The sequence below is a fragment of the Culex pipiens genome, chromosome 2 (genome assembly GCF_016801865.2).
Source record: "Culex pipiens pallens isolate TS chromosome 2, TS_CPP_V2, whole genome shotgun sequence".
In the NCBI taxonomy this organism is placed as follows: domain Eukaryota; kingdom Metazoa; phylum Arthropoda; class Insecta; order Diptera; family Culicidae; genus Culex; species Culex pipiens.
Window position 1 is genome coordinate 37,463,335 of NC_068938.1, and position 11,880 is coordinate 37,475,214.

Genomic DNA, 11,880 nt, shown 5'->3' on the forward strand with positions numbered 1-11,880 from the left:
ACTAATTAATGCATTCTTTTGCTTTTGATTAGTTGATTGATTGAGTTAAGGGAAGGAAAAGAAATATCATCAATAACTAATAGGTAACGATTGTTTGAATTGTTATGTTTTGGTTGAAATAATTTATTGAAAATTTAAATAGGTACAACAAGAAACTTCTATTTAAATGGAAATTAATAAATTGTACCAACCTTACCTAAAATACAAATTTTAAAATATTTTCCAAGCACTTTTGTATTTTTATGGACATCTCTGGACGAACAAGTGATGCAAAATTACTTCTTTTATTAAAAGAAGTAAATGGACAAAGTATTTATCACTCTAATTAAAAGTATACAAACAATGTCCAGCAAAGATATGCAAAAAAAAATACACAGCACTGAAATATTTAACAAATAATCAGAACCACAAAGATTTTGCATAGTCTTAAAAGTTTGTATCACGCGGCTCTTTCTAAACTGATAACATTATCGTTAAATATGGTGTAAAATTTCATTTTAAGTGATTTGTCAAATCTGGGCCTAGTACTTGTTTAATTTCTCGGTTATTTTTCTTCCCCTAACATACTTATTTTGTCGCTAAAGTCTGTACACATTTTATGGCAAAAATCGATGGCAAGTGAAACGAAGTTATCCTTTATTTTACAAGTCACAATCTGAAGTGAGCTCTGGAACTCATACATTTCATAACGAAAAAAAAAATTATTCGCATTGTTCAAATTTGAGATCCGTCGGTCATTGTTTTCCTTCACGACAGAAACCTTCGACCGACATCTCGACTCGATGATCGGTCACATTAATTTTGAATCTTGTCGCAAACGGTACAGCAATTTTACATGTGTTCCCACAATTTAAAAGTGCAAGTGTTAAATTTCTCCCGAAATGCGGTTCCTGCTGGCATTGGCAGCGTGCCTGCTTGCGGCGCCCACCTCTTGGACCCTCAGCTTGTACGGTTTTAATCAGGTCAAGTACCTCGAGAATTTGGACTTGAAGCTGGCCAAGTCCTCTGACCAGCAACAGCAGCAACTATCCCCGGTTATTCTTGGTAAGTGTACGAATTATGGGCAGAAATGTGAGACAATAGTTTGATTTGCTTAAAAATTGCAATAGTTTTCACCATTGCTTAAGTGTCCTTCATTCTCCAAGAAGTTAATACAAAGCAGTTTTGTTAAAAAATTTCTTCATCTATTTTTATAATTTTGTTATATGAAAAGAGTGTTAATATTGCAGACAATAGCCGTCCCTCAAACAAAATGAACGTAAAGCCATTTTGTTTTGATGTGAAAAAAAGTACTACTTGAGATATGGAATAAAAAAATAGCTTTGTTCTACCTTTACGTAATGAATGCCTAGTTAGGTCCATCATTTTGAAATTATATTATAGTATTTAAAAAACCAACGAAAAAACTACAGTTCATTTTAGCATTTTAAGCCTCATAACAATATACAATAAAACAATAGTGATTTTTTATTGTTATTTAACACAAAACATTCTCCATTTTTTATTTAGCTGAAAGCTTCTTTGGAAATAAGATAATGTAATATGCAGCCATTTTACAAAATTCCTAATTAAATAAAGATGTTTTAGGTATCTCTGTTAGAGTCTTTAACATTCAAGTATTAATGAAATGATTTGAATCCACTTCCTTTATACAACAAGATTTCGGTAAGACATTTATTATAAACAGATAATAAAAATGCTAGATAGTAAATTAATTCAAACGGCATACTCTAGTGTAGCCATTTTGTATTTAACGCAGGATAATGATTTTGGATAAGTATGCAATATTGATCATAAAGAAACGCGTGAATTTAATGCACCAAATTGGAATAATGCAAATTTAACTTTGTCAAAGTAACTCCATCAATGAAAAATATTACAAGGATAACATTCTATTTTCAGTTCCCGGCGATGGCGGTAGCCGTATCGATGCCAACCTGGACAAAACCGCCGCGGACTTTGGGTGTTACCGCAAAACGGATCAGTTCTACGACATCTGGCTGAACAAGGAACAGCTGGCTCCGTGGGACATTGACTGTTGGTCGGACAACTTGCGGCTAGTGTACAACAATGTGACCCGTAAGACGTCCAACTCGCCCGGAGTTACGATTCGATTCCCAGGCTGGGGTTACTCTGAAACCGTCGAGTGGATCGATACTTCTCACGCCGCCGTCAGTGCGTACTACGTAAATCTGGCCAACGCTTTGGTCCAGAATGGATATCATCGCGGTGTTTCCATTCGTGGAGCCCCGTACGACTTCCGAAAGGCACCGAGTAAGTAGTTGATTCGGTTTATCTTGATTGAGCATTGATCTTAATATCAACCTTATTGCCTCAATTCCAGATGAAGATGTCCACTTCCCGATCAAGATGCGATTCCTGGTAGAGGAAGCTTACATAATCAACAACAACACACCCGTGACACTGATTGTGCACAGCTACGGAGGTCCAATGACGCTGAACTTCCTGCACCAGATGAGCCAGGAGTGGAAGGACAAGTATATCAAGCGGATGATTTCGCTTGCCGGAGCCTGGGGTGGAAGCGTCAAATCAATGAAGGTCTACACTATTGGAGAAGATTTCAGCAATACATTCGTTCTCAGTACTCCAGTTAAGAAGATGCTCACGTCAACGCCATCGTTGGCCTACCTAATGCCAAGCCCGTTGTTCTGGAAGCCCGATCAAGTGCTGATCAGCACGGCCAGTCGTTCGTATACGGTTAATGATTACCAAGCATTTTACGAGTAAGTCCCTTGCATCAAATCGCCACAATCATTGCGTTCTAATCACTCTTTTAATTACAGAGGAATCAATCACCCGGAAGGTTGGGAAATGTACAAGGACGTTCTGCCTTACATCCAGGACTTCTCTCCCCCTGGCGTTGAAGTACAGTGCTACTATGGCTCGGATGTGAACACCATTGAGAGGTAATTGGTACCAGCCCAGGGTTGCCTAATTCTCCAAACTAACCCGTATCTTTTCTTATCTACCCAACCTTCCAGACTGGACTACGGATCATCGTCGGACCTTACGGATACGCCGACCCCGGTGTTTGGAGACGGCGACGGCACGGTCAACCTGCAGTCGCTTGAGGCATGCCAGATGTGGATCGGACAGCAGGAGCAGCTGGTGAACGCGACCAAGTATTCGAAGGCCGACCACATGGGTATCCTGGCCAACGTCGACGTGCTGCGGGATGTGGTCACTCTGCTGGCAGGTGGCAAATAAGCGATTGTGATAACAGTTGATTGATATTTTTTATGATTGTGTGCTAACCTTGTGACATTTTTCAAAACCAGACTTTTAAGTGTAACTCAGTAATGTAATTTTGTGTTCAATGCACACCTTTTTGTGATATCTATTGATAAAGTGATAGGACAAACAGTAAATTATAAAATAAATAACCTTATGATAAAATAAAAATATCTGTTTTATTTTTGGTTAAAAATATCTCTCAACATAATTTCAAGCAATTATCCAAATAACTGAATCTAGAATGGAAAAAATAAGCCAACCCAACACAAATGAAACAAGCTCTTGTACCTTCTCAAACGCATGAGAAGAATATCCTTAATTTTAACCAAATTCCTTAATTATAGGAATTTTGCCTCCTTTTCGTATTAAGTTATCCAAAAAAACCCAATTACTGAATAGGGAAAGGAGCCAAAATTCCTAGAATTTAGGAACTTGATACTTTTTTTTTATTTCAGTGTATCATTTTTAGCATGTTTTGAACGCGTTTAAAAATATTTTAAGCAAGATTTTTTGAAAACTTATTTTGTAATATGAATGTACCCTTTTTTCTCAATTGAAATCTTATTCAAAAATTTTAATTCAAAAATTTCAGCACAATTGAATTAAATCAACTGTATATTTTCCTGAGCATTTTCCTGCGTTGCTAATAATGTTGAACATGTTTACTCTCGATTTTTTTTGGGTAAACAATTTATTAAAACTTATGATTGCTTAGCAAATGTGGTAGCTTATAAAGCATTTTTGCTAACTTCTAATCATTGGAACGTTTAAAAAAAAAAATTTGTACATGAAAAAGAATAGTCATTTTAAGGTTAATTAAAAAAATCTATCATTACAAGCATCGTCAACCAAATTGCCTTTATGTCTCAAATGATGATATCTAAACAACAATTCGAAAAAAAATCCAAAATGAAAAGGTGAATGTTTTGTGAAAATTTCCGAGCTAAAATAATTTGAAGCAATTATAAAACTATTTTGAAATTTTGAAAGCTTTTTATTTTTGACCATTTTCAAATAAAAGGCGTTATTTGAAACATTTCGCGGGATCGGAAAACATTAAATAATTTTTTTGAAAATTTAAATATCGGTCGAATATCTGTAGAGATATCATTAGTTGAAAATAAGATGATGAAATCGTAGCTCCGTTTAGGCTGTTTCCAGGTACCCACTTAATATTTTTTCAAAAAGGCTTTATTGCAAAATTGTTGAATATTTTATAAACTATTAGAAAACATAATTCCAGAATTAGCGAAGATGATCACATTTTTGAACAAAAAAAATCTTCATCCAAGTTTTTAACTAAACAAAAACAACAAAACTAAATGGCAAAGGCAATTACTTAAAAACGGGGGACTTTATCAACCAACATGTATGGTGTGTTACGCATGTTCATCTTAAAGATAAGAAGAAGGAAAATGTAAATTTTAGTTTTGCTTTTAATAACTGTCTTTCTTTATTTAATATTTGTATGGTTCGAATCTTTTGGTATGCACAATTTACAATGTCAATCATTTTACAACACTAACATAAATTAATTTCTTCAAAAAGTCACATTTAAACATGGTCTTACAAAAAATTAAAAAAAATGTTACCATGTGCCTATCGCATCCACACTTCACCCAGAAGCCGCCAGCTGGGCCACGTCGCGCAGCACGTTTCGGTTCGATAGAATGGTCATGTGGTTGACGCGCGGGTACGCCTTGGCATGGACCGGTTGCTTCTGCTCATCGGTCCAGATTTTGCACGCTTCCAGCGAACGCTCGTTGATCAGCCCATCACCGGCACCGAACTCGATCTTCGGGGTACCGGACATGTCATGCGACCAGCCAAAGTCGAGCTTTTCGAGGGTTTTCACTTCCGATCCGTAGTAGCAGTACACCTCAACTCCCGGTGCGGTGAAGTTCTGGATGTAGGGCAGGGCGTCCTTGTACATTTCCCAACCTTCAGGGAAGCCGATGGTTCTGAAATTGATAGTGAATTAGAAGCTTGAAATTATGGGGGTTTTTCAACACTTACTTGTAGAACTCCTCGTAATCTTTCACGGTGAACGAGCGCTTGTTGGTTTTGGCCAGCACTTCGTCTGCCTTCCAGAACAGGGGACTGGGCATGAGACGAGCCATCGAAGAGGCCGATCCGAACATGGTCTTCATGGCTTTGCTCTTAATGATGAAAATGCCAGCATCTTCGCCAACGGTTAAAGTTTTCAGCGAGCTCGCGTCACCACCCCATGCAGCGGACAGGGAAATAACACGCCGGACATATTGGTCCTTCCACTCTTGAGTTTGGCGTTGCAAAAAGTGCAAGATCTTCGGTCCTCCGAGGCTATGCACGATGAAGGTGATCGGGGTGTTTGCATTCATCTCATACGTTTCTTCAACGAGATGCTTCAGTTTGATGGGAAAGAGTTCGTCCTCAACTGAAAATAAGTAAAGTTACTAATAGCCAAAAGCAAGGAATACTCAAAAACTGACAAGGTGCCTTCCGGAAGTCGTACGGCGCTCCTCGAATCGAAACCTCCCGTCGGTAACCGAGCTGAACCAGGGCATTCACAACGTTCACAAAGTACCCGGTGAATAGCGAGTGTGCCGGATCGTTCCACTCAACTGTCTCGGCAAATCCCCAGCCAGGAACGCTGATAGTGACACCGGGCGAATTGACTGTCTTCCGCGTGGTCCAGTCGTACTCGAGCCGCAGATTGTCCGCCCAGCAGTCGATGGCCCACGGCATCATCTGCATTTTGTTGAACCAGATGTTGAAGAATCGATCAGTTTTACGCTCACAGAGCAGGTTGACCACCTTGGGCTTGTCCAGCAGGGCATCCAGCCGACTCCCACCAGCTCCTGGAACTGTTGGGAGAGATTGTAGTGATTGAAATTATGCGCAAAGAATAGTTTTGATGAAGTTTTTTACAAAATGGCGAAAATTCACAAAATGGCGAAATTTTACAAAATGGTGTAGCTTTACAAAACTGTTATTCTTTTTGTTCAGAGGAAACAATTGCCTTAATATTTAACACAATGAGCCTCTACAGTTAGTAAAACATTTTGTTTCATATTAAACTTACCCAGAATCACCGGTGAAAGTTGCTTCTTCGGAGCAGCGAATGCTTCCGACAATTGAAGGTCCAAGTTTTCTATGTATTCCACTTCTCCAACGCTGTAGACGTTCATCCCGGAGGAAGTCGCCAGCAGCTGGCACGCAACCAGCGCTAGTAAAAATTTCATCGCTCTTGACAATTTTTTCCACACTTTGGCACTGTTGAAGACGATTCTTTAGAGCACATCAGACCACTACCGTTCGCAACAAGATTCGAAACACAATTAATCCTACAATAGCCAAGTACAGAAGACCTGAGCAGAACTCAACGAAACAGGGAAATGGAACTCAGAGAAAGTGGTATAACAGGGTATAACGATACTCACCAGAAACATGCAGCAAAATTATGGTAGAAACGATCGTTTTTTTATTTTGTTCAAAGATAGTTTGTTTATTCAACTTAAATTATATTTTGAGGTTTAAAAAACATTTACGCACGTAAACTACTGCTCTAAACACGCAAACTTGCTAAATCATTAAAAACAAAGCTCATATATCAGCGTCTTTCAATTACGATTCCCACTCATCAAGTCTCATGTTCTCTATTTTCCGCATAAAAAAAAAACACGCGCCCTCTACTCGAAAAGCAACACCTTCACGATTCGGTCCATGACGGCCAGATTGGCCAGGATTTGCATGTGGTCGGCTCCGGGGAACTCCTGCAGGTGCACCGGCTGCTTCTGCTGGCCGTTCCAGTACTGGCAGGCTTCCAGCGATCGTCGGTTGACGGTACCGTCGCCATCACCCATCACCAGCGTCGGCTTGCCGGACAGATCGTACGTTTTTTCGTAGTTTAGGCTGAAAAAAGTAGAAATTGACAAATATAAGGCCATCACAATATTTTTTAAAGGGTCAGTACATTATTTAAAAAAAAAAAAATCTCTTGACGTTGAAAAAACTGTTACCATTGTGGAGCATTTTCAGATAACCCTTTTCTCAAAATATTGGAAAATTAAGTCAAAATTTTAAGTTTATTTGAATTATTTATTTTACCTCATAAAAAAAAAAAAGTTTATATACACTTAATTATTTGATTTGGCCTGAAATGTTCCTTCCTGCTAAATTTTTCAGCATTTTTTAATTTTTCTTAAGTTTAGGGAATTAATTTAAAGTAACATTGCTCTATGAAAGACTTATTAACGTTTGTTTTCTGATTTTCTGTATTCATTTAATAAAATGCATTTGGTAGGTAAAAAATAAGGCCAAAGGAAATTTTAGATTTAAGCTCTGTTGATAAAAAATTTAATTGAATAGTCTAAAAATTCTTATTAAACAGATGTTATGAGAGAGTAAAACAATAGCAACCAAGATAGCAACTCAAAGAATGGACTATGGGAAAACATTCAATGATTGATCGCTTTATTTATGTGATTTTCCAACTTTCAAAAAATTAATTGGTTATTATTTTTTATTGTTGAATTTTTCTTTAAATATGGGCAAATTTTTTGCCAATTTCCCATAACCCATTTCTTTATAATTTTTTTTTGCTAAATAAAAAATAATAGAAATAATAGAACTGTGGGAAAATTTTGCTCAATTTTGTCAAGGACATTATTTTGGCCATATAATGTGGACTTTATACCAAAACTTTTTTATAAACTGAAAAGTTTGAAAAATGATTTTTTTAAATTATTGACATGACCCCCTAACGAAATCCCTAACATATATACCCCCCCTAACAAAATCAACAACTTGTTAAAAATATTCTAAGTGTCCATAACCCAATTTGTCTTTTTTTTTGTTATTTTGCTAAACATGCATTTTATTTCGGTCTTTGTACCAGAAAATTTTTTAAAAGTAAGAAATATGAATTTTGATTTTTTTAATTCTATACTCTTTTAAATATTGGTACAGTAGTTGTTCGGTAACTGGGCTGCTTTTTAATAGGGCGCTCGATAACTGGGCCGTGGCCCAGTTAAAAAGCAGACAAACGTAAAAAAAACGAAATGACCGAGGGGTTAATGGATGCAATAATCATGTTCAATAAAAAAAATCAAACTATTATATTATTTCAAGTCACAATAAAAGAAATATGAAAAGTAAGCATTGTAAATAAATATGATTAACTTTTATTTTTATATATCATCAGGAAAATATAATGCATCGGTGGTCCCCTCGTTATTTTTTGTTCAGCCCAGTTACTGAACAAGTACTGTATATCAATAATAACAAGAATCCAACAGTTTGATCGAAAATGTAGTGCCAGGTCTCTGATATTTTTTTTATTTTTTCAAGTGTTGAACAAAATTTATTCGCATTTGAAAATATGTTGTATATTGAAACCAAGCAATAATATTTAAATTCTAAATAAGCTAATATTAAGAAATCAATAACAAAATCAGTTATCTATCAGCGCAAAAATCATATCGCACCAATACCAAATTGAGTTATCATGAACATTTCTTTGTTAAAGAATTTTCTTGTAATAATTGTTGACAACAGAATGAGTTATTATTCGAAACAACTTCTGTTATTATAATGTGTTTATTATAACAGCTAACAAGTTCTGACCTCCTGACATAACAGAACTTTAACCTTTACAGTTATTTCCACCTGCTCGGGATTTTTACGCTGAATATATCACAGACTTTGTTCATATTATAGCTAATCCACGAACTTCTTTATGGTTAGAGTTTTAAATATCTTTCAGATCAATGAGATTTAATTTCGACAAACTGGAGAAATTGACAGTTTCAAATAAATACTCTTTTTAAAGAGGATGGGAAGACTGGGCCCAACTTACTTTTCAACCGTATCAATCCCTGTTCCATACAGACAGTAAATCTCCACTCCTGGTGCGGAAAAGTTCATCGCATACGGAAGCGAATCCTTTCGCATTTCCCAGCCATCGTTGAAATTAATGTCCCTAAAAAGTGGATTCAAATCGTTACTATAACTAAAAAGTTTTGAAACAACTTACTTGAAAAAATCCTCCATCTGGTCCATGGTGTACACCCGAGACAGCGTCCGCACCATCACCTCGTTGGGCTTCCAGATCATCGGGTTCGGCATCAGCCACGCCAACGATGGGTTCGTTATTTGTTCCGCCCGCATGACCTTACCGCTCAGGGCGAACGCACCCAAATCGTCTCCTTGAATAAATATTTTCGATTTACCATTTATCCAGTTGAACTAAATCTTTTTTGCAATAGTTGCTAGTTCGTAATTTAATTAGCTTTGTTTGTTATTTTTGTTATTCATGTCAATCTAAAGTGTGTGCTAAGTGGTTGTGGATATTTGAATCATCATGGGGTCTGAAGTTGAAATTATCTCTCATTTAGCACAAACATTATAATTTGATTCACTTAAAAAACAATCAAAGCTAATCCTCATGAAAATTCATCAATAAAATGAAATTTAGAAAAAGGATCATTGATAGGGAAACATGCATGCAATTCCATCGCGCACCTACGGCGTAGCATTTGATGGCCTTCGCACTGCCACCCCAGGCACCGGCCAGCGAGATAACCCGTTTGATGTGTTTGTCCTTCCACTCCTGGCTTTGCATCTGCAGGAAGAGCAGCGTCATCGGTGCTCCCATGCTGTGCACAATGAAGGTGATTGGCTGATCGTCGTTTATCGTGTACGTTTCTTCGACGAGATGTTTCACCTTGATGAACCATTCCTTGTTCTCGCTGGGTCCCTTACGAAAATCGTACGGTGCACCTCGGATTGAGACGTCCCGCTTGTAACCGTTCTGCACGAGGGCGTTTCCAATGTTGACGAAATAAGCTCCGACGCTGGCGTGCGAGGGATCGATCCACTCGACAGGCTCCGAAGATCCGAAACCCGGAATCCTAGTCGTCACGCCTGGAGCATTCTCCGTTTTGCGCGTCGTACTATTGTACACCAGTCTCATGTTATCAATCCAGCAGTCGATAACAAATGGCACTAGCAGTTCCTTGTTTAGCCACAGGTTAAAGTACGTATCAGTTGATTTCTGGCAGAAAAAGTGGACAGTGTCCACCTTGTTGATGATTGCGTCCATTTGACTGCCTCCATCACCCGGAACTAAAATGGACAAAGAAGTGCGTATGAGTCATTGCTTGAAAATTAGTTTATCCCAAGACGAAAACATTTCAATAAGGCTTAATCTAGTTCATCGTCATCACGCCAGTTTAAGTACAATAAATGGAGGTCAATCGTGAACCGTGCGAGACTCGACTGATGTTTTTCGCATTATCAGCAGTAATCCTCTCCCCGTCTAGAAGTTCAACTTGGGCGTCGTTGGCCTTTAGTAACATGCTTGGCCGCCGTTGGCGATTACAGTGTAGTACTGGACGTACTAAGCAATATATAGCTTGCTTTCTACCGTATGTGGTGACGCAAATAGTTTACGAAAGTGGAAGAACACAATTTGCATGTGAGCTTTTTTTTGTAACAAACATCACGGTGACATTCTGCACGTGAAACTATGATTATATCTTGTACTACAGATCATTGATTGCACCCTAATAGTATTGACCTTGAACTATTCTACCTGCATCGTCTGCAGTTACTCACCGAAAATCACCGGCGAAAGCTTCCTCTGGAAGTCCTTATAATTTCTCCGGCGCAATTTCCCTGCCAAATCCTGCACAAACTTAACTCCATTGCCAAATATAGTTCCATACGCTGCTGATGCCACCATCAGCAGCAGAAGCACCGGAACCAGCTTCATGGTACAATAGAAAATTATTCTGGATCGATAGAACAAAAAGTGTATCAACCAAGAGAATGAGAGAAATGGAAACACTTCCGAATTCAACCAGACGAGAAAGCAAACTGAAGCGTATACCGAGAATAGCCACAGCTGGTCAGCAGTACATCGTCGTTGGATTTTACTGTTTTTGTATGTTCGTCTTTACCTCACTTTCAGCTGAAGGCTGGATTGGAATTCGTGAATGAAGATGATGGTTGATGACGACGATTCCAGAATGAAACGATGACAAAAAACGTACTCGGCCAAACAAAAGCGATTGATAACGAAAGGTCATTCGAAGCGGTTTATATTTTTTTGATTGAATTAACAAGGGTTATTGTTGTGTGCGCGTAACGGATATTAAAATTTTCATGTTTTGAAAACACTCGTAGAGTAAATATCATCTGATTTATTTTTATATTATTTCGAAAGTGATTTTTTATGGTTTCTATTTTCGGTACAAATATTTTAAATTATAGTGGTAAGCGTGGTTGCCTCTTACCCCAGTTGGCCTGGGTTCGATCCCAGACGGTCCCGGTGGCATTTTTTGAGACGAGATTTGTCTGATCACGCCTTCCGTCGGACGGGGAAGTAAATGTTGGCCCCGGTCTAACCTAGAGGTTAGGTCGTTAGATCAGTCCAAGTCGTCGCCCTAGGTCCTGTCTCGGTAGAGTTGCTGGTTGGCAATTGGACTCACAGTCCAAAGGTCGTCCGTTCGAATCCCGAGACGGATAGGAGCTTAGGTGTAAAAAGAGGTATGGATTGTCTCACCGCTTCAAGCCTTCGAACACCTAGTTTCGAGTAGGAATCTTGCAATAGAGAACGCCAAGGCAATGCTGTAGAGCGAA

General features: G+C 38.2%; 3 protein-coding genes across 4 annotated transcripts; 1 reads left to right on the plus strand and 2 right to left on the minus strand.

The window, feature by feature from the left end:
- Positions 1–763: 763 nt before the first annotated feature.
- Positions 764–3,333, plus strand: LOC120412845 (phospholipase A2 group XV-like). The gene is made up of 5 exons (XM_039573468.2): positions 764–1,044; positions 1,903–2,274; positions 2,345–2,744; positions 2,805–2,927; positions 3,003–3,333. The coding sequence occupies exons 1-5, from the start codon at positions 882–884 to the stop codon at positions 3,226–3,228; spliced, it is 1,284 nt and encodes a 427-aa protein (XP_039429402.1). The 5' UTR covers positions 764–881; the 3' UTR covers positions 3,229–3,333.
- Positions 3,334–4,689: 1,356 nt separating this feature from the next.
- On the minus strand, positions 4,690–6,620 carry LOC120412833 (phospholipase A2 group XV-like). Of its 2 annotated transcripts, XM_052709066.1 has the most exons (5): positions 6,514–6,620; positions 6,320–6,482; positions 5,727–6,101; positions 5,272–5,671; positions 4,690–5,216 (listed from the first exon to the last, which is right to left on the minus strand). In XM_052709066.1, the coding sequence occupies exons 2-5, from the start codon at positions 6,477–6,479 to the stop codon at positions 4,871–4,873; spliced, it is 1,281 nt and encodes a 426-aa protein (XP_052565026.1). In that variant the 5' UTR covers positions 6,480–6,482; positions 6,514–6,620; the 3' UTR covers positions 4,690–4,870. The 2 variants fall into 2 exon arrangements, with proteins under 2 accessions (XP_052565026.1, XP_052565027.1); XM_052709067.1 differs by having other exon boundaries at positions 6,320–6,546.
- Positions 6,621–6,713: 93 nt separating this feature from the next.
- Positions 6,714–11,111, minus strand: LOC120412834 (phospholipase A2 group XV-like). The gene is made up of 5 exons (XM_039573442.2): positions 10,855–11,111; positions 9,760–10,362; positions 9,272–9,443; positions 9,095–9,217; positions 6,714–7,149 (listed from the first exon to the last, which is right to left on the minus strand). The coding sequence occupies exons 1-5, from the start codon at positions 11,009–11,011 to the stop codon at positions 6,927–6,929; spliced, it is 1,278 nt and encodes a 425-aa protein (XP_039429376.1). The 5' UTR covers positions 11,012–11,111; the 3' UTR covers positions 6,714–6,926.
- Between the last annotated feature and the right edge of the window lie 769 nt (positions 11,112–11,880).

Bases quoted from the DNA above. Each gene is read 5' to 3' on its own strand.
- LOC120412845 (XM_039573468.2), top strand. From the start codon at position 882: ATGCGGTTCCTGCTGGCATTGGCAGCGTGCCTGCTTGCGGCGCCCACC. The intron at 2,275-2,344 runs GTAAGTAGTTGA...CCTCAATTCCAG, and splicing joins CGACTTCCGAAAGGCACCGA to ATGAAGATGTCCACTTCCCG. The intron at 2,745-2,804 runs GTAAGTCCCTTG...TTTTAATTACAG, and splicing joins GATTACCAAGCATTTTACGA to AGGAATCAATCACCCGGAAG.
- LOC120412833 (XM_052709066.1), bottom strand. From the start codon at position 6,479: ATGAAATTTTTACTAGCGCTGGTTGCGTGCCAGCTGCTGGCGACTTCC. The intron at 6,102-6,319 runs GTAAGTTTAATA...CTCTCCCAACAG, and splicing joins ACTTTCACCGGTGATTCTGG to TTCCAGGAGCTGGTGGGAGT. The intron at 5,672-5,726 runs GTCAGTTTTTGA...ACTTATTTTCAG, and splicing joins CGACTTCCGGAAGGCACCTT to TTGAGGACGAACTCTTTCCC.
- LOC120412834 (XM_039573442.2), bottom strand. From the start codon at position 11,011: ATGAAGCTGGTTCCGGTGCTTCTGCTGCTGATGGTGGCATCAGCAGCG. The intron at 10,363-10,854 runs GTGAGTAACTGC...TGTCCATTTTAG, and splicing joins GCTTTCGCCGGTGATTTTCG to TTCCGGGTGATGGAGGCAGT. The intron at 7,150-9,094 runs GTAAGTTGGGCC...TACTTTTTTCAG, and splicing joins GGGATTGATACGGTTGAAAA to CCTAAACTACGAAAAAACGT.